The 25,320-nt window shown below is 51.7% G+C and overlaps 1 protein-coding gene across 2 annotated transcripts in view; it reads right to left on the bottom strand.

The window, feature by feature from the left end:
• Positions 1 to 8,356: 8,356 nt before the first annotated feature.
• ETS1 (ETS proto-oncogene 1, transcription factor) overlaps positions 8,357 to 25,320 on the bottom strand; it is a 78,202-nt gene continuing 61,238 nt past the window's right edge. For both annotated transcript variants that reach the window (XM_055819263.1, XM_055819262.1), the window contains 3 exons: positions 23,421 to 23,681; positions 13,499 to 13,617; positions 8,357 to 12,920 (listed from right to left, as the gene is read on the bottom strand). In XM_055819263.1, the coding sequence (XP_055675238.1) occupies positions 12,705 to 12,920; positions 13,499 to 13,617; positions 23,421 to 23,681 (596 nt within the window). In that variant the 3' untranslated portion in view covers positions 8,357 to 12,704. The remainder of the gene's footprint in view (positions 12,921 to 13,498; positions 13,618 to 23,420; positions 23,682 to 25,320) is intronic.

The raw sequence follows: 25,320 nt of genomic DNA, 5'->3' as shown, positions 1-25,320 counted from the left end.
ATGGCCAAGGCAAGATTTGGGGCTAAATTCTTCAGATCTTTCTTCTATCCACTTTCCCAGCCTAATCCAGCCTTTGTCTTCGATGGGTCATCTCCGCGCCTGCACACGGGGAGCGAGGACCAGCTTGCAGATTCGTGCAAACCCAGCTGGCGAGCGCACACCAGCCTACGACTGATTTGTATCAGTTTTGCTTGTGTGGTTAGGCAAGTTTGAATCACAAACCAAATTGTTTATTAAACTAATTTAGCTAAAATGTGCAACTTCTGGAAGCAGCCTGCGCTCTATTTTTTTCCCCCCTCCCTTACAAGCCCGATGCTCATGGTGGGGGAATGAATGCTCCAGCTGCTGAGATTTCTGAATCCACACATAAAACTTTATTTGTTCTCTTTCTGTTTATCATTTCCATAAGCCATCCCGGTAGGAATTGCACATTCCTCGTTGCTAATTTTAACGGAGAACGACTGCACAGATCCCCAGGCAGCCACCAGGAATGCTCCCATGGAAATTGCATCGCGTTTTCCTGCCATCGTGTTGTGTGCGCACTGGGTGACTCTTCCTGAGAAGACTTGCAAATGGCTTTTTGTTGAGCTGCTGGCCTTGGGTTTTGGTTTGGTTTTTTCCCTTTGCTGGTGGGTGAGCAAGCAGTTGGCACGGCCTTTCCGGTCCTGAGGCTGCCGATGACTCACTGTGACCAGGCGAGGGTGGCCACATCACTCCATAGCTTTTTTCCTGCGTTGTCTTTTGACAACCATCATTTTGGGTTGGGGTTGTGAGGTTTTGGGGACGGGCACCAGCTTTGTGCTGCGTTGGTGGCTGGGAAGGAAAAGATGCAAAATCTCATTTTGCTACTGCTACAGCATCTCAATGCTGGGATCAGGGAGGGATGGGCCTCTCATCGGCACTGGGGTGTGTTTCCAGCTCAAAATATGGTTTGGTTGCAAAAACTCTCCCAAAACTCAGGTGAAAATCCCAGGCTTCTTGTCAGCAGCTCTGCTTTGGCAGCATGATGGGATCTCCGCAAGAAGCTGTGCCCTCAGCTACAAGACATCAATGCATTTCTTTGAGCTAGAGCAAATATTCGGGAGGGGGTGAACCAAACAAGAGCCCCCCAGGCTCCATTTAAGCCATGGCAGCCATGAGCGAGCCCTTCCAGCAGTTAATGAACCTCACCACCAAAGACATCTTCCTCATTTCCACTTCCAGTTTGTTCACTGCCTGGTTTTTGCCTCCGGATCCTTCAGCCCTCCGCTGCCAAATTTCTCTTCCCTGCGGAGGCGGGGAGCCTGCAGGTCAGATAAGCCCTTTCCTACCCATAGGGAGAGAAATGAAGCTCCCGGAGCCTCATTCCAATCATTTTCCTTGCTCTGCCCTGAATCGCAGCCAATTTTGCAGCTCCACCACTCTGGCTGTAAATATTGGTGCTGCTGGAGCCCAAAAGCTGTCACAGCGTGGGGATGGTCTTTGCTGCTCCTGGTCCGTATTCCCCTGATAATTCACCCCCAAATCAGATTCATAAATTGGCAGAGCCATGAGACCAGGCACCCTTTTGGTTGTTATCCTTATTTTACCAGGGAACAAGGATGCACAGATATCAAAAATGAGGACAGGTCTTACCAATAGCTGGCAAACCCCACAGCAGCACCAAGCAAATTCTCACACAGCAACAAAAATCTTGCAAAAAAAAATCATTATTTCTATAACATCTGAGACTGCCAACTGTCTCACACCTGCTTAGATGCTGAAACCACTTTGAATTACCCAGCTGGCACAGAGCACTCATAGATGCCCTTTGCAAAGGCACCCATGGGTGCTGGGAGTCCCAGGGGGGCTTGAGGAGGTGCTGGGCAGCTGGAGTAACCGCAGGAGCTGCTGGCAGCCCAGAGAAATCAGAACAGATCTGACACCGTGGGATCTAAACCCCTCAGCACGTCCCAGCCAAGAGCTTGGCATTGCTTTTAAATAGGTCAAGTGACAAGAGATTTCCAAATTCAACTGGGAGACAGGCTGTCGGATCGAGATTTACACTTAAGGGCATGAACCAGTGCAGCTCCGTGGCTTTGCACCCCGCGTCACCCAAGGATGGTGGCAAAATCACACCGTTGGGGACCTTCCCCCCTATCAACACACATGGCAGCTAGCAACTCCTCGGATCCACAAGCCCTCCTGCAGCCCAGCCAGTGCTGCTCGCTCGCCTTTTTTATTTATTTTGCATTTCATTCCCTCTTTCTCCTCTTTCCCTTGCTGGCATGAAGCCCTCGGCTCCTATTTTTATCAGTGGGGATTGGATCTGCCATGAAAGCCACCACGTGGGACCTCACAGGAGCAACACCACGAACCCAGAAAGGGGAAAGGGAAAAATAAATAGACGCATTGCCCCGTGCCAGCCAGCCGGGCTGGGGGCTGCTTCTCACGGGGGAGAGAAAAGCCGAGCCGGGGCTGTGCCAGTTTCATGCCCAGAGTGCTGTTTCCCCCGCTTGCTATTTCTTTGGTGCCTTCACAATGAAAAACGAGCCCAGTGATGCAAAGCCCGGCGATTTACGGGGAGCTCTGCTCCGACAAGGGCTTTCCGCTTGCCCAGACTGGGGGGATGCAGAGGAGAAGGGGTTTTAGGGGGGGTTCAGGGGGAGAGGAGCACAAGCTGGCAGACGGATTGGAAACAGATGCTGAAGATGCTCACACCAAGGGCTGCAAAATGCCTCCAGCCCAGGCCAGAAAGGGCCAACTTCACCCAGGGTTCGGGGCAGGGGGACAAAGTGCCTCCATCTGCCTTCACCTGGCACTGCTACCGAGCCCGTTTCGAGCATCCCTGAGCCCACCAGGCCCTGAAAGAGCAGGATGGATTCAAGCTGGATGAGACGATGCTCTGCAGAGCTGAGTTTGGCTTTTGTACATCATTAAGGTCCAAAATCCCCTGGGTTAATTTTTAATCCTCTGTGTTGATGCCTCAGCTGTCCCCCACCTTCCCAGAAAAGCATTTTGGGGACCCAGGCAGGTGTCTTTGGAAAAACACAGCCACTTGCCAAGGCTGTTCATAGGAAGCAAGTGCCCTGCGCGGTTCAGGCAGAGCATCCTACTGACCTTCCCACAGGACCTTGATCCCCGCAGCCCCGGGGGTCCCGGCCACCAGGCTTTGTGCACAGCGTCCCAGGGAAACCCCAGACAACATCCCCCGGTGACCCCCAGCCCACCCTCCTGGGAGACATTTGGGGAAAAGCCGGGGAAAAGCTGTCAGAGGTGTGGGCATGGGTTTATTCTGCACCATCGGGTTTATACTGGCCAGGCACATGGGTAACTGGAAACAGGTTTTGGTGAAACAACATAGCAGTGGTGGAGCTGGCAGGAGCAGCCATCCCACCCCGCTCCCAAACAGGGACCCCCAGCATTCATGTGGATTTTTTTAAGCCAGCCAGGGAAGGCTTGGGAAATGGGTTCGCACTTGGGGAAACTGAGGCAGAGAAGGTGAAAGAGGGCAAAACTTCCTAACAGCTCCACATCACAGCTTCTGCCTCCTAAACCTGCACCGTGGGACACCTGCCAACCCCTCCTGCCCTTCCAGAGCGGCAGCAACCCCCTTTCCTGCTGGAAAACACCCCTCCCTGATGTCTTGAGCTCATTTAGCAAAGGGCTCAGCCCCCTCGAGTGGAGCCCCTGGCGTGAACAGCAACTCCATCACCAGCGCAAAGCCACAGCCTGGATTTTTGCAGGGATGGGGAAGAGGAGAAACACAAAATACCCCAAAGGAAAATCCCAGGTGGAGATTTTTATTTTTAATTTTCCTTGGAGCACCTAATCCCTGAGAGGCTGATTGCTCCCCTCGGAAAGAAACCCCTTCCTCTGGCAGGGTGTGAGCTCAGCAGCACTTTGCTCTCCCCTCCATCCCCCCCAGCCCACACAGCCACCCACACCCCTCTTCCCCCCAGCCCCAGGGCTGCCAGGGTTTGGGCTCAGGGCCCCCAGCTCACTGGTGGTCTGTGGCAGGCACACTGGTGGTCTGCACCGAGCCAACGGGTTGCATGGCTTTGGCTTCGCCTCGTCCTTTCCAGCTGGTAAATGTCATTAATGGAAGCTGAAAATACATGGCACCGTTCCTGCGATGCCTTTTCCACGGTGCCAGAGCTGGAGCAGGAGGAGATGGGAGGGAGGGGGCCAGGGATGACCCTGGGCAGGAGGGTGGTGGGTTTGGGATGCCAGGAGGGGGGAAGGAGAAGGGAATGGGAGGGAGAGGGGGGGTGTAGGAAGGCAACAAAGAACCTGCGCAGAGCTGGGCTGGGGTATGGAGGGGGAGGCAGCGGGTCTCAGCACTCTGGGTCCACCAAGGGCAATTCAAGCTGGGGGGAGGCATCTGGGCATGCTGGTTTTAGCCCGTGCAAACACAGTGCTTGCTTAGGGAAGAAATAAACTCAGGTCAGTGTGGCCAGGGCTGAAGTGTCCTGCTCTCACCCCAAACCCCAAAGGATGCTGCAGGCAAGGAGGGCGCGCAGCATCCCAGGAGCATCCCCACCCCAGGGATGCAGCATCTTGGGGAGCAGCCGTGTCCCTGGGCTCCCCAGGAGGCAGCTGGGTGCTGGCAGGCACACAGCCCCCCCGACAGCTGGGTTTTGGCCCTGGTCGCTGCCTCCCCTCTGGAGCAGCCTGGCACAATAGCTCATTGTGGGGCTGGCTTTCAAGCGAGGCCAGGGGACGGCAGCGCTTGCCGGCGCGGGGAAAAGGCCGCTGGAGGAGCCGGAAAGTTGCTGTTGGACAGTGTTCAGAGGCCTCGGCGCAGTGGGAGGGAGCCGGCCGCGGAAAGCAAACAGCGCGTGGAGCGGAAAGTGCTGACTCCAAAAGGCATCCCTGGCACCCCCGGCACCCCCCGCAGCAGCACCGCCCCGGGCAGGCGAGCCCCAGGCGGGTGGATAGGGCCCAACATCTAAATACTTCCCAGCAGCCCTAAATCTCCAGTTATTCTGGTGTAAGGCCCTCACTGCCCCCAGCGAGCCATGAGCAGCACGCGTGCAAGGGGGTGCATGAGTGTGCAAGGGGGTGCGTGCATCCGCGCGGGTGTGCATGCCCCACATCACCCGGGGAAGGGGTAAAACTCATCACCTCGCTCCCGCAGTGCCCCACCCTGTCTCCTTACATCTCTTCATCCTTCTGCTGCCTTCCCCTACATTCACCTTCCTCCTCTTTCACCGCCTCCTTCCACCTCTCTTGTTCTATCTCAGAGATTTCTAGAGAGCCCTTCCCTTAGTTTAGCCTTCAGTAATCTAGGTTCCTGTTTCAATCTCTGTTTCCCTCAAGCGCCAGTTTAGATGTCTCATTTCGAGACACCGACCTGAAAAATACCCGTTTGCTTTCTGGCCTCTATTTAGAGCAGCAGCTCTTGGTGCAATGCGGCTGCTTTCAAGGGTGGAAGAGCCCCTCCATCCCGCAGGCACCAGCCCCCGGCCCTGGGGACACCCTGCCTCCTGCTCCACTGCGCTGCTGGATGCACGTGTCCCTGGACACATATATATGCTGGAGTCTGGAAAAACCCTGCTTGGTGCTCTGGCTTTGTTGAAACCACACGCCCGAGCAGCCACACAACAGCACCTGGGGCCAAGAAGCCATGCAAAACCCTCCTACGGGTGCTATTCCCCACGCAGGCAGGTTTTTTTCCTGCTGGGGAGCTCATCCCTCTCAGTAAACCCACCCCTCAAGCTAAACTTTGATGCTCTTTTACTAACAGCTTGCTCGCAGGGTGCATTGCTGCAACAGCCAGGCCCTGCTTTTGGGGGTGCAGAGCTGTGGCCGGGATGCTTTTCCTGCGGGAACAGCTCGAGCTCCCTCCCCAAACTCAGCTTCCCCATCCCAAATCTCCTAAGCAGGTTATTTATTACAGCTGGTGCTGGCCCGGAGAGCCTCGGCATGGGAAGCAGAGGTGAGAGGGCGGGACAGGGGCATCAAGGGGGGGCATCTGCTTAGTCTGCCACCTCCGGTGCTTCCTTTGGGTGAGCAGGGAGGTGGGGTGCTCAGCTCCGGGGCTGTTAACTGCTGGCCGTCATTTCCCTAGCTGGTACCCCAGGTGCACGGGGGCTTCCCCCGGCAGGCCACCGGCCGGTATTTTTAGTGCAAGCCTTAAAAGTCTGCAGTTGCTGGGAGGGGCGATGAGGATGCTGGCTGCCTGCGGCTCAGCTCCCCTTTCAGTTTTTAATCCTTCTCCTTCCCTCTCATTTGCAAGGACCAGCAGCATCCTCAGGTTTTCCAAGGATGTGCAGAGCGCTGTGTACTCCCCTGCTTGCACAGCCCTTCTGCAAGGGAGGCAAAACACCCCCCCCAAAGGGGGGGGGCACAGTCACCCCTTTGCTTTTTAGCTGCTCCCACACATTGAAGAGCCGCTGGCATGGAGCGGCTGCAGAGACTTGAAAGCGGCGGATGGGAAAGGAGCTGCACTTGCTGTTTATTTACCCAGGGCGGCCGGGCTCTGCCGAGCACGAGGCCACACCGGCTGGTCCGCTGGCTCCAGCTGCGATGAAAAGAGCGACGGCAAGATCAAGGTCCTGCAACGGCAGGATCCAGGTCCTGCGGCAGCTTGGCTGGCGGTGAAGGCAACGGCAAGCCCCGCTCCTGCTTGGAGCTCCACGTCTCCAAACGTGGATGGAGCAGGCTGGGTGCTCACCCGCTGGCTGGTCCCCAGGGTTGTTCCCGTTTTGGAGTCTCACCCAGCCCCTCTGCCAGACCCTGGTGTTACTACGCTGGAGGTTAGCTGAGCTTTCGGTACACAGCGATGTCCCACAGGCATCCCATGACCACGCTATGGCTGCAGCGAGGACCATCGTGGTGCTCCACACCTCATCCTTCAGTCCTTCCCTGGCGCATCTGGCTTCCTGCACGGCTGCAAACTGCATTACTATAAATGGAGGTATTATAAATATTTCTTCTCCTGGATTCATCCGTTGCATCCTCTTTTACGCAGATGACTTCTCCGCCCTTCTCAGTATTCAACAAATCTGCGTAGCACGTTTCTGAACACTTCGTCCAAGCCACGTCATGCTGATTCAAGCAAACAAGCGTCAATGATATTGTCCTCTGGGAATTTCCCATCACGCAGACTCACCAGCGCTATGAATAAGCATCAGCTCCTGGATCACGAACCTCTCCCAGATGCCAGCTTCATTAATCAGCACTTCCAGACCTACACACTAACGGGCTCCGATCAAACCCCCATCCAATCAGGCACGACACAGATTTCCTTTCGGCTCGATGAGGATGAGGGGATACCCAAGCCAGCATAAAACCTGCTGGGAAAAACAAAATATATAAAAATACATGTATTTGTCAAAGATCTGAAGCACAATGGTCTAATTTGATCTATCGGGAGCCTAAAGGCAGATTTCCTCTCTTAATGGAGCACAGCCTGAGGTCTTGAGTGGGAACGGGGGTGCCCAGTAGCATCTTCACACCGCAGCGAGGGCGAGTTGGCGGTCACGGGGCTTTGCCAGTTGGCTACACCTATTTCACAAGGGCCTGCTGAAGAAAATATACTACAAAAGTCATCTGAGGTGGTAAACCACAGATATCCCAAGCTCCCAGTGACGATTCAAGATGAAAGACCATTTTGAAACCCTGGAATTGTCCCTGGGACAGCAATGAGGAGTGGTGACAGTCTCCGAGGAGCCGGAGAGGACAAGTTGTGCTCCCAAAGCGAGAGGGAGCCGGTGGGGCACAGCATCCCCCTTCTCCAGCCCCCAAGGCTAGAGGCTGCAATGCCAGCCAGACCTTTATTTCCTATAACCACACACTTTTCTTTAGTAACAATAATAATAATTAAAAAAAAGTTACTGGGATTTCTAAGTGTTTGCATTGGTTTTCCACTTTGCTCCCCGAATTTAAAAAGTAAAGGCAATGAATAAGCACACCGACACTGAAGGTTATGAATTATTCTTCTTTTAATTCCACATGGTTTAAAATACGATATGAAATAAGGCTACAGTATATAAAAAACTCTCCAGCAAAATGATGTGCCAGCATCAGCAATTAAAACAAAACCAATCCCCTCCTTCTTTAAGAATTCAATGTAGGAGGGACTTTTTTTTTTTTTTTAATCCTTTAAAAACGGAACAAAACAAAACACAACACACGGACACACACACACATCGCTACATCTCTAAGCTACCTCAGCTCAGTTTTTTTAAAAAGCACCTGCTTTTTCCTTTTTTTTTTTTTAATCTTGCTTTTAAAATTTTTTTCCACTTTTAAAAAATATAAATTATATGAAAATACAAGTTGGAAAATAGTCGAACAGCACAATATAACAATCTCTTTTTTTTTTCTTCTATGTTTATCAGCTTAAAAAAAAATCCCATGTGTAAAAACAAAACAAAACAAAACAAAAGACTTTTTTTTTTTTTTTTTTTTTTACTGAGGCAGTTAACTCCTGGAGATATTCCATTATAACATATATGTATACATAGATTTATCATTTATTTTAACCTCTTTGGAATGTAGACAACAGCTCACAGATGTTATATAGACCCTACCAGAGAGCAGAGCACGCCAAGGCATCCCAATTTTGCGACGTTAACAAGCAACCAAGCCCTAAAGCCTCACAGAAAACCCCTCCAGAAAAGCAAAAGTCAGAAGACGGAGATGTTTCCTGCAGCATCTGAATTTATCGGTGCTTATGGGGACCATTTTTTTGGAGGAGGTGTTGGTTTGGAAAGACGTGAGAAGGTTCTCCCATACAGGATCTTCTACTCCTCACCCTGTTTGGCTGTTTCTCCACCTGAGCAATCACGTCAGGAGCGGGATGGTGGTAGCGTGGAAATAAAATAGGGTACGGCCATCCTACACACAGAAATGGAGAGGGACAGGCAGCAGAAAAAGTGCCTGCATTTTTCATCAGGGTTTGGGTTTTTTTCCCTTTTACTAAGTCCCACATACCGACTGCCAAGGCCCCAGAAAGCCGTTTGCAAGCGCTACGCTCCCAAGGCAGGCTCAGGCTCTGCTGGGGGGGCCAAGGGGACATGTCCCCCCGCAGAACAGCACATCATGAGCAGGACACAGAAAACATCCCCCCCCAAAAATCACCAAAAGCACCTGAGACATTCCAAAACGAGACAAAATTACCCAATTTCCAAAAGCCATGTGTATCTCCCAAGGGTGAAGCTTGCTCCCGTGCAGAGAAACCAGCACAGGAGCGAGTCCTGTCCCTGGCAGATCTCCATCATCCCTCTCAAACCCATCCTTCTGGCCCAGCACATGTGAGTGGATTAACCAAATTTTCACGGCCTCAAAGAACAGGAGGACAGAGGGTTTGGGTTCCAGCGCATCTGGCTCAGTACACCCCTCGCCAACAGTTCAACAGGCAATGAAAAAGCAGAAGAGAATTAAAAAAAAAAAAAAAAAGGAAACAAAAACAAATCTGCAAATTTCCAGTGTATAAACAGCACACAGCCCTCTCTGGGATGGTCTCTAGAATGGGAATAAAAAGTAAAGGAAAATAGAAAATGATGAACCTGACATTCCTAGGGCTGTACTGCCCTTTTCCTGCTGCACCGGCTGCGAGCTGGGATGGCAAACAGCTGGGAGAAACAATGGAGAAGCTCCAGCCGGGGGCTACTTCCAAAAAACAGAGCTGCTTTCCACGACTCACCCTTTCTAACCTTTAAACTATCTTGCCAAAATCACTAGGAACACACAGGTTCAGCTTAGAAAACTGGAAAAAATCAGCATGGCGGAGTGAACATGGGATTCGGCCTGGCAGAAAGACGGGGCCGATACCTGACCATCGGAGGGAAATTTTATCCCTGTTGTCTGCTTGAAAAAGGCACTTCAGCTGCAGTGGAGCATCTGAGCAAAGCAGGAGACACCTCCTGGGACACGGCATGGTGCCAGGGGCAGAAGACAGGGTGCCTGGCCTCCTGGCAGCACCCTTTCTAAGGGCGTAAGGGCGATTTTTCAAAGCGCTGCTAGAGGTGGCCTGTGACGGGTAAGCTAAGGGCACTTTGCAGCTGCACGCAGGACAGCGACCTTGAACGCCTAAAAAAACCCCAACTGCTGAAAATCCAACCCCTGGGGTGTATCCTGTTGGGATGCTCTGTAACAACTCCGCCCCTGCACACCTCTGGGCTGTCACAGCTTGCTCGACTCCCTCTCCAGCCTGCTCAGCAGCTCGGCGAGCCTTGGCTCTGCGGTAGAGCTCTGCCCTGGTGCCTCGCTGGTGCGGGGCCTCATCCAGATCTATGTTTGCCTTTCCTCTCTCCAGCTCAGCTGCTCTTCTTTCTCCCATCCTCCCTGTCTGCTCGAGGCGGTGAGCTGAAGTTTAACTTCCAAGTGGGCAGCGTCCCTTTCCTCCTTCGGTGCAAGCTCCTTTCACCTTCCTTTCATCCTCTCTGCCTTCCTTTCCCTCCATCCCACCCTTTTCTTTCCCTGTGCTCAGTGGGATGATGCGCAGCCCCAGCACCGTGAGCTAACAGCACAACTAATAAACTCCCTTACCTAAACCGCCGTCTGCTTCCATCCCCCCTGCCTGGAGCTCCCCCTGGGCCCACTCATTTCCCCTCCACCCTCACCTTTTTTTTAAGCACGCAGCAGTTTGGGGGCTGACTTGCCCCCAGACGACCAGATACAGAGGTGCTGGGTCCCCCCAGCTCTGGAGGAGGTGGAGGAGAGCTCAGCACCCCTGAGCATCACCTTGCCCTGGGGTCAAGCTCCCCATCCAACACTGCCTCTGTGCAAGGGGGTTACGTGCCCATGGATTTCAGCTCTGCACGCGGAGTCCCGTCCTGCCGACCCGACGCATCAGCCTGTATCCGGCAGGCATTGCCCAGTGAGCATTTTGGGAAAGCCTCTCCCCGCCTCACCCCTCACTGCTGTCTCACAGTGCCCCTGTAATGAATGCAACGACCTAAAACACACAGACGGGCAGAGGAGCAACATCGGAAGAAGGTACTTTCGGTCCAAACACATAATACTGTCTTTAAAAAGAAAATGCCCAGCGGCTCTCAGGAGGGAAAGATCCCATTCGGCAGCTGGACCTTCGGGGTCACCCCTGGATATCGAAACGCTCAGCACCTGATCCTCTTAACTCACGCTGAAGGTGGTCGTCAGCCTCTGTCTGCTCAGAGCATCCCAGGAGTGCTCGGTGCAGCAGGATTTACCCCTCTGAACGCAAACCAGTTGTAAAAGGTTTGCAGGACAGACGGAGCAGCTCCTCCTGGGATTGATCCTGCAACCCGGTGGGGCAAGCACATGAGACCGCGGCAATACCGGTCATACGCCTCATGTTAATCACGCCCTGACAGGTTTGCAGGATCAGGCTTACAAAGAGCAGTAAAGGAGCCATTTTGCAAGGACAATTTCCCTTTCTGAGTGTGCCTAGGACAGTTAAGACATTCATCAATAGATAGAGCTGGTCGAAACAGGACGGAAAAAACATTTTCCTTTGGTTTTTCAACTTTTTCCCAATTCCCACCCCCCCACCCCCACCCCCCACTCCCCCAACTTATGTGTTTTCCATTTACCACATTCAAATAACGGGAATTTCTCCACTTTCCTCTCTCTCCAAAAAAAATAAAAATAAAAATAAAAATAAACCAAACCAAATTTTCTGAAAGCACCAAAGTGTTCCTTGAGCCAAAAAAAGTGATTTGGAAAATGCAAAAAGCCATTTTCCCTGCAGATCTTCATAGGTTTCATGCACAAAATGCAGCAATACAAAAAGGCTTCTTTTTTAATAGCAACAAAAAAAGCGGAAATTTCAACCAGCTTGATCAGCAAACGGCGGAGCAAAGCGTGTGGGACTGGAAGCAAGAGCGGCACACCCAGCCAGCATCACTAGGAGCCAGTTTGGAGTTAATTTTCCTTCACATACGATTCGGAGATGCCAAGTAGTAGCACTACGCTTCTCCAGTGGGGTCTACATAAACTAATTCTTTTTTTTTTTTTTTTTCTTTTTCCTCACTGTGATAAAACTCTCTGCTGGCATAACAGAAACAAATACACACAATATTGCAATACTGAGACCATCTTAGAGCTTAAGACTATTTAAAAAAAAATACTGGCACAAAATTTAATAAAATAAAACTTTAAACAAATTTAAAAAAAAAAAAAAGTCTTGATCCCTCCTAGCAAATTTTTTTTTTCCTTTTGTAGAAAAGAAGCCAACTGACAGAAAGGTGATGTAACAAGAACGAGAAACAGTTCTTGGATTTCTTCTATATTGCCCCTCCCCGAAGCAGGAATATTCACCCACTTTGGTTTTCTCTCCCCGTCCCAAAAAAAAGTTTAAAATCCTCAAATGCTTGGGAATACCGTCATTTCCTGAACTGTCAGTTTGTGTGTGAATAACACAAAAACCAAAGGGATCATTTGATAATATTTTTTTCTGAACAGTAAGGGATGGGGAGGGGTTTGTTGTTGTTTTCTTTTTGTGAGCTACATTTTTCTGGCTTTCTTAAAACTCAGAATTTCACTCCAAAAAAGCCTGTCTTGGAGCTTTCACAATAACAAAAAGCCCAATCCTTCTCCGAACCAAACTTTTTAGGTTTCAGTCAAAAGTTTGCCTCTTCCACTACCCTCTCTCCCAACATCCTCAAAGCATCAAATCTGAGTTGCTCTTTAAAAAAAAAAACCGTAACGAACAACAACAATAACAGCAAAAATAAAAAAGGAACCAACAGAAAAAGTCCCATCGACTCTCCAAAATGACACAGGGTGATCTTCTCCGCCCCGGCCGGCCACCTTCACTCATCCGCATCGGGCTTGACGTCCAGCATGGCATGGAGCTCCTCGGGCGTGTAGCCCAGCAGGCTCTGCAGGTCGCAGACGAAACGGTAGACGTAGCGTTTCCCGGCCGTCTTGTGGATGATGTTCTTGTCGTAGTAGTAGCGCAAGCCGCGGCTCAGCTTCTCGTAGTTCATCTTGGGTTTGTTTTTCCTCTTGCCCCATCGCCTGGCCACCTGGGAGAGGGGTGAGGAGAGTTCAAGGGGGGATGCGCGTTGCAGGGAAGGGAAGGAAAAATCAGTCTGGCTCAGTGGAGCTACTGGGGAGCAGCGCTGCCAGACACGAGGCAGGGGAGAGCACTTTCCTCATCTTTAAGGTGGACACGGATGGGTCACAAGCATTAGTGTTTGGGAAAACCAACCTCCATGCAGTGGCAGAACATTGCAGAGGACTCTATGAGGATATGTGAGTCAGGGAAGGGAACATACGTCCCATCTGTTCCCCCAAACCAGTAGGAAGTCCCCCCTTCCACCTGTACACATCCTATTTGAAGAGCCCTGGCACTATGCCTCTCTGCGGTGTTTCAGCTACTTCCCACCAACTTTGGGCACAAATCACTGCTTCCTAGATATTACTGCAGCCCAATTTTTAACAAGTTTCCAGCTGGGCTCTAATTCACCAGTTTCCCTACACATACCCAAGACCAGAATAACGTGACTGCGTAAATCTCATCCCTGAAGGCAGGCGGGGAGGGTTATCCACACCAATATTTCAAAGGAATTTGGGCTGTGCACTTAATTCCAAGACACTCTACCTCATCTGGGTCAGAAAGTTTGAATTCCCAGCCGTCACCCGTCCAGCTGATGAAGGACTGACAGGACTTGTCAGTGAGCAGTTCCAGCAGGAATTGCCACAGTTGGATGGGTCCACTGCCTAGAAAGACAAAGGAAACATAAGACACTAATGTTAGGAAAAGCACAGCTCCTTCTGTCCCAGGGAGGGGGAATCACATGCAAATGGTGCCCATTGAAAAAAACAAACCTTCTACTATCAAAAAAAACCCCCACAAACAACATCAGCAGCCACAGGGAAAGGTCTGGGCTGAGATGAGTTAAATCCTGCAGGTAAAAGAGCTTCCTATTTGCAGTAAGAGCTGAATACTCATGCACTGGAATGCTTCACTTCGAGTTACATAAATAGGATTATTTTCCTGGCATCCAAACAGTAAGGAGCCATTGTCTTGGCACAAGAGCACCATCATTTCCCCTGTGCCAAAAAGCTGCTAGCCATCGCATGAACTCCAGCAGACTCCTGCTTCCCGACCTTGACTCTTTGCTCCATCACTGTTTACCAAGATAAGGGGAGACCCAGGTATGAAAATTATTTGGCCTCTTTCCGGGGCATGTTGCTGCAGGAATGGGCTACATCGGCTCGCTAAGCTCCGTGTGGCGAAGACAAGGGCTGCCTGGCTCGGCAGACAGATCTCACTAGCTCAGGACGGGTAGATCTCCCCATCATGGTCTTGGCACAGCCTTAGCAAAGCCATAAGCAAACCTCCCTGCGGCTGCTGCTTCCCCTAATCCAGCCAGAGAGGCACGCAGCGGCGCGCAGCATCCCATGCCAGATACTTTCAGCCTCTCCTTACAACGCCACAGTCTCCATCTTTCCGCTGGGTGCTAAGTTTGGCCAACAGCAATTTGCCTCGGGGTCCTGAGCCCGACACATCTAACCTGCAGTACCCGGTGCACTGCACTGAGAGCCTGCGGCTTCGCAGCCTGGTTTTGGCTGGATTAATTGTGTACGTGGAGTGATTTCGAAATACTTATCTCTTCTTCGCACTCGTGTCCCAACCAAAGGTAGAGGAGAAGCCTTCAAGCCAAATTCCCTTTGATGAGCAACGTCCAAATGCAGCCGCACCCAAAATACTGCACTTAAGCTCTGGGCAACATGTTTCAGGAGAGATTTTGCCATGTTTTAAACACAGCTTAGAATATATCATTAATAAGAAGAATGACAATAATAATAATAAACAGAGCCAGAGGTCAGAGGAAATGATTTATCACAAAAAGAACTGCACAGGCTGGATTAGGATGGCAGGCTGGGGTAAACCTGCCTGCTGACAGCAATGAGCACATGCTTCAAGCAGGGGGAAAAAAAAAGTTCTGTACTCAGAAAAAAGGATGGAGAACAGCCTCCTTCCATGAATGACAATGAAGACTGTCAGAGCTGTGGCTGCAGGATAACCCTCGGAGGGAAGAGAGGGCTCTTCCCCTTTTTCCACAAGGTTTAAAATGACTCAAAAGCAGACAAGCTGCTGGGGAGGAGGAAATGAGAGAGCTGGCTCTGGGACGGGGGAATCGCTGTGCCCCATCAAGCCCTCCCCAAATCGTTTCCCTCCTGTTATCCTTAAGGAATCACTCCAGGGTTTTGCAGGCACCGAATCCTCCACCAAGCCCTGGGGTTATCACACAGCCAGGGGCAGGACAAAGCAAGGAGCTCACAGCATCTCTCTCTGCTTGTAAATGGGAAGATGACACTCAGCAGGGAAAGGCTCCAGCCCGCCGTTCTCGGCAGGAGCTTGCCAAGACGTTGACTCCGCGGCCACGCTCTCTGGTAGGGATGGAGCTGGGTTATCCACTCCAAAATGAGGGAGGAAATTCAGATGACGCCTTTGCCTCTCATCAAAAAGGGAAGAGCCAAAACCCTGGCCTGAAATGCCACCGCATCTCAAAGCTTAGACCTATTTATAGCAGCGAGCTTTAAATGCAGAGAAAACATGGGACCAAAAAGGTTATTTCTGCCGCCTGAGCTCCTCCACAGGGAATCGCAGGTGAATTCGGCTGGGGACAGTTTCTTTTGGCCCATCTGACTTTACACCAATTCCCTACCCATACACAGAAAGCATCCAAATCAGGTTAACAGAGAAACAGCCCTAGGAGACAAAACTGAAGCAAGACCAGGTTCATCACCTCACATTGATTTCTCTCCTGCCCAGCTGAGAACAAGGATTTATTTTTTTTATTCCTTCCCCAAAATAAGATGGATGGAAGACCATCACCTAGGCAGCAGGTTCGGGTAAGCAACTGCCCTCGAAATACCCCTGGACCACCCTGGCTCTGCAGGAGCCTTTCAAGGTTCAAGTGTCGTCAACCCTGAGCCAAGCAGCCAGCGCAGTTCACGCTTGGTGCTCGCAGGTTGGCTGCCAGCTGGCATGGAGAGGTGTCGGGAAACCCAGCAATTTCTCACCCTCTCTCCAGTAAGAGAGGTAGGGCTGCTGCACCAGGTGTTGCTCTGCCGGGTATTTTGAAGGAAGCGGTGTCATCCTTGGAACAGGGATTCCCAAGGTCTATTCCGAGCTGCCTGCAGGACACGCGTAAAACCCCAAATTCCTCTATGTTGGACAAGCAATTATGTCAAGAATGTGTTTACTGCAGGGCTCGCAGGCATGTCTCAGCTCCTATAAACACACGCCCTGCTGGAGGGGAAGGCAGCGGAGGCCCTGCAGATGTGCTGCTGCCGCTGGGGCATGACTCCAAAATGTCAGCGAGGCAGGCGATGCACAAGGTGGCAGGAACCAAACCCCGGCACATGCCCGAGCCTGCGTGCCCGAAAACAGCTCTGGCGAGACTGCAGGGCAGGAAGGTGAAATGCTCAGGGAAGGGATGCTGGAGGTCCCTGCATCATCTGGTGGGCAAGTATAGCTGTAATTAGTGCTGAGAGGGCCGGCTTCAGAAAGAAGCTGCTTTAGCCCGCTCTGCAGACCAGCAAGGAGCAGGGAGTTTTTTTACCCAGTGTCTACAGGTATTTCGAGGGGACCTTTGGCTCATGCAGCGATGCCACCCGCCAACGTCACATCCCCAAAGCTATCAAGACAAGCATGAAGTTGCCAGGCTTGTTCCTGCACCCCAACCCTCCACCCCCTCAGGAGCTGGGAGCAGCGCCTATTTTCCATCCCTTCTGTTTCAACGGTTCCACTCAGTCCCTGGCCAGGGCTGGAAATCCCCACCACCGCCTGGCCCGGATCACTTCACGGCACAAGCACGCACGGCCCCACCGACTGCTCCAAGGCCGGTGTGTAGCTCAGCGGGTGTATCCCACCACGCAACCTGTTGCCTTGGTTATCTCCAAAAACAACCACCGCCGGAGTGTTCCCCCAGCCTTTTTTTTTGGACGCAGCCCCAAGCGTGGGGTGGAGGGACATGAGCCACTTTTTATGGCGCCGGTCTCGCTGCACACAAGCCGGGGCTTCCCAGAGCAAGCCCAGCCCTGGCTGGGGAAGAGGGGCAGCCCCCACTCCACAAAAGACAAGGCGAGAACTCAAGAGGGTGGTGGGATGCCCTCCCACCCCACCGAGACCTCCGGCACCCGTGAAGGCTGCTAAGAATAGTGCTGGCTGGAGGGGCTCGCCCACCCAACAGGGCTACAATGGGGGCCCTGTCTGGCCTCGGTGGCACTGAACAGGGTCCTTCAGCGGGGAGTGTCACACCGCAGGAATTCTCCCGCGTCAGGGGGAAAATATGCTTCTTAAGCCGGATGACGACCAGCTGCTACAGTGGGAACTGCTGGCTGAGCAGTGCCTCTTTGGCACCAGTTCTCTGATGGCACCCATGGGTGTCCCCAGAGCAAAGGGTCTGGCGCCACCCCATCCCTGTGCCATCCTCCTTTGATGGGGATTGGAGGTCCCCTACCACTTTCCTACCCGGTGGCTCTGGTGGGGTTTGAAAGCAAAAAACGCACGATGGCCACTTTCACTTGCACGGTGATGGTGGCACCGCACGGCTGGGCAGACAGGCGCCTGCGCAGTACCCAGGAAGGCACAGCCCGAAACATGTCATCCCCACTCTCTCTCGAGACGGTTTCACACCCCCACCCCTCTCAACGGCCTCTATTTTGTTTTCCTTCTTTCAAACAAGAAAAGAAGAAGAAAGAAAAAACCCTACCAAAAAAAAAAAAAAAAAAAAAAAAAAAAGGCGGCGCACCTATGCTTTTCGCTCTGTGGTTTGTGGTTCCAACCCAACAAAACAATTGGGCATAGCAACGTCTCCAAAACAGCCTTCGTCTCACTCATGTTCCTGCCCTGCCCGAGCCCCCTTCGAGGGCACTGTGGCACCAAAGGTCCCCAGTTTCGCCCAGTGTGAGGACAGCAAAGCTCATCCCCATCGCTCCCTTGTTTGACCAAGCCCAGCCACCTCCTCCCCAGTTCTTGCCCGGACTGGTGCAGGTAGTCACGCCACCATGAAGTGGTGGGAGGGCAGCAGTGGAGCTCAGGTAGAAGCATTTCCCAAGAGCAGCCATGGAGAAACTGGGTAAGGACCCAGAAAGCACCTTTTTTGGGGAGCTACATGCTTCTGGCCATGCAGGACAGCAGCCAGGCTGGCCAGTCTGGGCCAATTTGACTTTCCTGATGCATCTCCTGTGTTTCGAGGAATGACATGCTGGAAGGACTGGTCTCACTCAGAGGCAACTGTCAAAGCTCAAGGGGTTTCATGAGCTTCCCATCTTCCCCTGAAGGTGGTCCTGCAGGCCAAGAGCTGCCCTGCAACACTCCAGCTCGTTGCTCGAAGGAGAGGCAAAGCCACAGCTGGTACTGTGCCATCACCTCTGGGCTGCTAAGATGCTGCTGCCAGGGGCTGTAGCAGCTCTGGTGTGAGCTGAGCTGCTGTCACGCTTGGGCAATGTTGCATGCGGCTGATTTCACTGTCATCTGCACAAGTCTGGCAGGTGGAGAAGCCACTAAACCAGCCCTGAGCCCCACCCTCGAGCTCCCCACCTTGTGGAGGCAAAATGGGCTGCTGGACCCCTGCAGGCCCTGCACCAGAGGCTGAAAGTGGGCAGGAACTGCTGGCGGGTCACATTTGAAGTCACCCTGCAAGGCCAGGTAAAAGGTATGACCCAGGATGACCATGCTAACAACATCCCCTGCATTGCACGGGGGGCTGAGATGCTGTTGTGCTGCTTCTGATTCCCCTAACCCAAGACACACGTCGCTACGGTTGCTCGTAACAGGCACACTTCTCCAGAAGTGCAGGCAAGCAGAAAGGATGCTGATGTTTCTAGGAAAGCTACTGCACAGACTCTGGGTGACAAGGACAGCCAGATCACCGGACCGTTGTGGGAGAGGAGCCAGCAAAGCAGCTGCTGGTGGATTTTTGGATGAGGATGACCACAGCATGTCCTGGGAGTTCACTGGTGGAAGATCCAGGCCAGCAGCATAGGCACCAAGAAGAGGGGAAGCGGCACACAAGCTGTCTTGAAAGAGACCCACTTTCTTTGGCACTGACTTGAATGTCTTGCAAAACAGCAGCTGCGTGTTTTCACTTCTGCGTCACAGATAAGCATCACTCAGAAGCAGAGGCTTGCTGAGGTCTTCAGGCTCTGCACTGCAGACAATTTGGACAGGGCACATGGGTTTAACAGGCAAATTTGGGCCCTATTAACATGGTAGTGTGAATGCTGATAGCAAGGATCAGGGCTGGAACCCAGCCTGGACACAACCATTTGGAAGACAGAAGCGCTTCAGGATGCTTGGGCAGTATAGCACCTGTGAGATGTGGCTATTCCCTGCACTACTTTCTGTCTCTAAGGGCAGCATGAGAATGAAGATAGCAGCAATCTGCAACTAAGAGAAACACTCAGGTCATGTGTGATATCAGCAGGGAAGGAGGCATTAACTCTGTAGGTGCTGAGGTTGTATGTAAAGGCATTCGGCAACTTCCTAACCGAGTCCATAACGAAGGACAGCATCACAAACGCAAAGCCAGCCTTGCAGATGAAGCATCAAGGTTTGGTGTACACTCAGTTCACCCTTCTCATCCCTCTTTCCTCCATTCGCCTCTCAAACACGAGGGGAACTGCTCTGCTCTGTCTGTTCAGCTATGTGGAGCAGCAGCTCGGCACGTGACAGCTCTGGTGTGGCAATGCAGACAGCACTCAGATGGAAAGCCCCAGCCCGCACAGACGGTGCTGAGGCCCTATGTACCACAAAGCAAACACCACGTCTTGGCTATAAACCCACATAGATGCTTTGGGGCTCTCAAGAAAAGCCGAAAACAATTCAGCCCTGAGTGGCTATCGCCAACCACGGGGACAGAGGGAGGGTCTGAACCTCTGCTGGACCTGCAAACACCAGGAGGGCAGCTGCACAAGTAGGTCAGTGTAGTGGAAAAATGAATATAGGGCAGAAAGGCCAAAGAACAATGCGATCAGACCCACACCACCTGCCCTCTGCGTGGGCTGCCCACGACAGACCAGCCGCATTTATCCACGTGGCATCAGGTCTCATGAAGGATGCTGGTGGCCACGGTACCCATGGGAGGCAGTGGCTTGCAGGATCCAGTGAAGGACCAGCCACAGGCTGGGCTGCAAAGCCGAGCTCGACTGAGCCCTGCTGGCCTCAGGTGGGGGATCTACGCCCATGTGCCAGCACGCACCTAGCACAAGCTGCCCGCCCACACCAAACACTGCACTGGTGCATGAAGGAGGAAGCTTAAACTGAGCTCAGCTAAGCCCATGTAAGGTTTAGCACATCTGCCTGCAGAGAAGACGTATCCTGACACACCACTTGCCTAAATTTAATAGACACGCTGTCTCCATTTCCTACGTCATCTCATAAAAAAATAAAATACGGCTTAACCTAAGACTCAAGCTGGCCAAGCTTTGAGAGAGCTGGCTCCAAAACCAGAGGTGTCCAGAGCTGGCCCTCACTGCAGCTATGGAAACTGAAGTTCACCAACTCCTGAGCAATTACATTTCTCCTTCAAAAAAGATAAGAAAATTGCATCAACCTCTATCCGAGCAACCATGGCAACTTGTTAAATTAGGTCAAGATGTGGGGGCAGATAACGCAGCTTTGTAAAGCTGCTTGCGAGCTAGGTGAAGAACACATCAAACGCAAGTGGAGCTTCCGCCAAAATGCACCTTCTCACCAAAGTATGCGCCTCCTTGGGCAGATACCATCAGAGATCTGCCACCATGGCTGCGATAAAGTGCTGTGCCACCTCCCTGGGCCACCGGCAAAAAAGGCCCTTGGTAACAAAACCTGAACAATATTGTCTTGAACTCAATTCTTGAAGTCAACCTAGAGAGCCCTGGAGATGAAGGACGTGATCTCCCAGGCTTCACCCTTCCAGCCCTACAAGGTGCACACCATGGCACGTCGGGTGCTCCACTGGCTGGTGACTGGTGTTGGACACACACTCGAGGCATGGGCGTGAGAAAGGGAAAGCAGGGGTCCTCGCCGCTTTGGGACCCTGGGCTGGTAATCCCCTGCTCTGCTCATTTGGAGGCTCCACCTCCTCACCAGAGCTGCAAACAGAGCCCAGACTTTAAGTTCCTCTGCTCTAGCTGCTAGACAGCACTTCCTCCCCCGAGTAAAGTAAAAGTAATGTAAAGCAAAGCAAAAAAAGAAGGACCTAGGAGTTCTGCCCGAGAGTCCTCACACTCCTTGCTCAGCTGGCCCAAGAAAGAGGTCCAGCACTTCTCAGTGGCCAGCCTGGATATTTTTATTTTTATTTTTTTTTCCAGAAATATGGTAATACAAAACACTTTTGAGAGTGCCCAGTTCTCCTACAGTTTGTAATGCAATGTGTTCTCACTTGCTCTCACTGTGACCTGCTTTCACAGCAACTGGGCTTTGCTTTGCACCTATACTGTGCTCCCTTTGCACCGAAAATTTAAGGTGCTGACAGGTCAGTGGGCTTTAAAAAGGGACAGAGGACCTCTCCGGTCACACACCTGCAGAGATCACCTGTCCAAAGTTCATTGCCAACAGTAAATGCAGGCTGTGATGGTTTGAGGACTGAATTACTGCTTAGCAGCCTTCAGAGGAAGCAAGCCGTGCTCCAGCCCAAGGATTTCCAAGTGACTGCTGATTCTGGAAACCTCTGGTTTTCCTCTCCCCGTTTAAAGATGCTCAAGTGAAGCAATGCAAAAAAAAAAGAAAAAAAAAATCAGGCGCTCCCACTTATTGATCACACGGAAAGGTCTGGGCCAAGGGATTACCTTCCCGGCTCAAAACAGGGTTTGAAATGAGGCAAGGGAAAATATTACGCAGCACAAAGCGTTTGGAAGTGTGCTCTGGCATTGCATTAAGCGAAGTCCCCCCTTCCTGACGGCACGGGTCCAAGGACAGTCTTTGGGGTGCTAATATTCCTTGGCAAAACAGAGGGGCCAGCCGCTGACTTCAGCTCCTCGCTGGCGGAGGGAGCTGGGAACATCACCTCTCTGCGGGGGCGGCTCTTTTCCATCAGCTACAGCTGGGATTCTAGGAAACATCCAGCTCGGAAAATAAAGTTAGTTTTGCCAGTGCCGTGCCCCTGTGCCTCAGTTTCCCCGGCTGTTAAAATGCAACCAATGCTCCTGCCCATGCCCTGGGTACCCAAAACACTTCCACAGGCTGTAGTGAAAGGCGTGATCTGGGAAAATAGGAATAAAAACTGCAAGTTATGCTCACTGGTCTCTTTTCTTAGGAACATCAACTTCCATGGCACAGTGCGGAGGATGGTGTCCCAGGGCACGGCCCCTCCTACCACTCATGCCTCTCCCCACCACATCCTCCGGCCAAAAATCATTCAGGAATAGCAGAGCACACTTTTATTTTGCATACACTTGGTCGAAACAGGCTCATTCAGCAAGCAGGGCTGAGCTTTCTGTCTGACTAATGCTATAGCAACAAACCACCTCCTTTTTTACACATAGCTCCTAAAATTATCTCTCCACCTCACCTCCCCTCTGCTTCTCTCCCCCCGCCCCATACAAAAAACTAGATATCAGCCCTAAGATGAGCTGTGCGTGGGAGGAGATTTCAGGGACAGCCGCACCTCAGGATCTACTCTGAACCTGTTGATGATCTTTATCGGCACAAACTATTTCCACCACTTGGCTCCTCCGGGCCACAGCTGCTACCAGCTGGGGCAGGAGAGATCAGTATGTGCAAGGAAAAGGGGAACTGGCAGCAGGCTGCTCTGTGAATTTTACTTACAGTACAGGGAAAAGACACAGCACAGAAGGACTGGAAAGGATTATCTCAGTTTTAGCTGGAAGCCCCATCCCACCAGGTTTCTCTCCATGAGATGCCAGATTGCTGGAGGAGGGCTGTCATATGGAAAAGCCGGAGTTTCCATGGCCTATCACCTTCTCACCTCTCCCAGTGCAGGGAATGGAAAATGTCTGGGTCTGCTTTGACACCATCCCATCCCTCCCTGGCACCACGGTAAAGTGCAAAAACCAAGTGCTTCCTCCATGCCAGAAGGGGAGAAGATTATTTCACATCACACACAGCAATGCCAGAAATGCAGCCACTCCTGCCTGATGTGGGAAAACCACAAGCAAGTGGCCAGCACATCTCATGGAAGTGTCAGAAGGTGAAAAAAGGGCTCTCTACTACCTTGCGTTCTCAGCGATACAAATCAGACACCAGTTCCTACCAAACCCAGCCAGAAGCCATCTAGGTATAAATGACAACCCAAGGCATCACACATGCTGCAGTCTGCCCGGTCCTACATCTTCCCTGAGGTCTGGAATGCCCATGCTTGAAGGACATGCAGCCTTGAGGGGCTGTGTGCCCTCAGGTGTGCCCACATGCGTATGACTGACCCCAGAGACACTCCAAACCCCCCCAACCAGCAACACAGACACCAGGCAACCCAGAGACCCTGGAGGCTCTGCCCTCCACCAGTGGAGATGCTCCACCCAAGATGCTCAGCAGAGATGCGGTTCCCTGAGGAGCATGTCCCTACCTGTGTAGCCAGCAAGGGCAGCAGCAGGAATGACAGGCTTGTCCTTGTTCATATCGGCCCGATCTCGAACATAGTCCTTGAAGGTGCCCTTGGGCTTGTGGTTGGGCAGGGTGGCGGGGTAGTCCTCCGAGTCAAAGCTGTCGTAGGATGGGACACGCTGCAGGCTCTGGAAGGAGGACTGGCTGCTCCAGGACTGTGTCAGGCGGTCACAGCTGTCGTAGCTCTCTATGCTCTCGAAGGAGTCCTGGCCGCCCAGTTTACCTGGTGAGAAGGAAGAGCACGTCAGCTGTGCCTGGCCAGCACAGGGATGCTCTGGCTTGCCGCGGCCAGGAGAGGGATGATTCGCCTGCCCGCTCGGTGGGCAGAAGGCAACCAGACAAATGATGCTGTCCTACTACACCTCATCTCTGAACAAACTCAAAGTACAGCCTGAAACTGGGATACTTTGATATCTTCTTAATTCAGAGAAGGGCGATCTGAGCCCCAGAGAAGTTCAGGCAGCAGAGCAAGGCAGAGAAAGTCGGAGGAAAAACCCGAAGTCCTGACTCTCTAACCAAGACTGATGCCTGGGGCTACCTGGGAATTGTCTTCCCTTCAAAAAGGCAACGGCAGAGAAATAATTTACTTTACACAGATATTCAAGGCTCAGTTCAGATACCTAAACATGGGCACTCCAGGACCTCTCACTCTTGCTGCTGAAAGATACGGGTCTCCAATAAGTCCCACATTATATCTGCCAGCCTTATATAAATGCTGCTCAAGCATATTCATGGGCACTGGACACTCGGCTACTTTACTTTTGATGTTTCCTACAAAACTATACAGCAGCCTTTTATTGCCATATGTTACAACCAGCTTCCACCCCCAAATCCCCAAACAGCAGCAGATTTGATGGAGGAGGAGAGGAAAAGGCTGAAAGCTCAAACTGCTGTTTTTCCAGTTCTGGTAAGGTGAGCACAGCTGGGTTGTATCAAGGCTACTCTCTGGGGTATTTTTAGTAAAGACCAGAACACAAGAGGCCAGATCCTCAGCAGTGCTATGCTGATTTACACCCACTAGAGACAGCATAAGTATACCCTCTGTACTTAAAACAGAGAGCTAAAAAAGGATCCAAAGAACAAACTGAAATTGCTCTCTCTGATCTCCCGTACGCTGCTGATTGCTCAACATCTTTACTGACAAACTAAGAGCGTAACAGGATCATTCAAGTTCACTAATTTCCCAAACTGGGCTAAAAACAGCTGCTGGGATTGTGCAAGAACTCCTGGAGAAATTTCCATTGGCAGAGCTACCCGCAGCTTGGGCCCAGATAGTAAATCACTGGGGAACAGGAACGTGGAAGGATGCTGGCATGCTCCCCCAAATATTTGTTGTGTTGTAGTCTGATGAGCACTTGCTGTGAACAGACACAACTACCGTGGGCTCTGCCCCGATTGCTGGCCCAGAAGTTTGGATCCATTGGCCTGAATCTGCTGGTAACAGCCATGTTTCAGATTCATTCTATTTTTTTTCTTTTAGTTTTTTTTTTGAGAATGTCACAGAATACACTTCCATCCTTTCCTGATATATAACACCACTTTACGCGTGTTCATTAATTGGCATAACCACTCCCCTAAGAAGTACTGCAGCACAAGCTTGTTTAGCAAAGGAATTAAAAATCTGCCAGTGTCGAAGATGCAACTTGTGTCAATTCGTTGAAAATTCACCTAAATTTGACCTAGCTGGAAAAATCAGGCCTTGCAGTTACTCAGGAGAAACTTAAAACAGTTTGGCAGCTACACTTTCCAGCCAGACGCCCTCGCCGATAAGGTAGCGTGGAACAACTCCCACGGGACCACAAAATTCCCTCCTGAGGCCGACACAAAGCAAGCCAAAAGGCGACTGTCTGGAAAACCTTCAT

The sequence above is a fragment of the Falco peregrinus genome, chromosome 15 (assembly GCF_023634155.1).
Source record: "Falco peregrinus isolate bFalPer1 chromosome 15, bFalPer1.pri, whole genome shotgun sequence".
In the NCBI taxonomy this organism is placed as follows: Eukaryota; Metazoa; Chordata; class Aves; order Falconiformes; family Falconidae; genus Falco; species Falco peregrinus.
The sequence above is the reverse complement of the archived record's forward strand: the minus strand, read 5'-3'. Positions and strand labels throughout refer to the sequence as shown.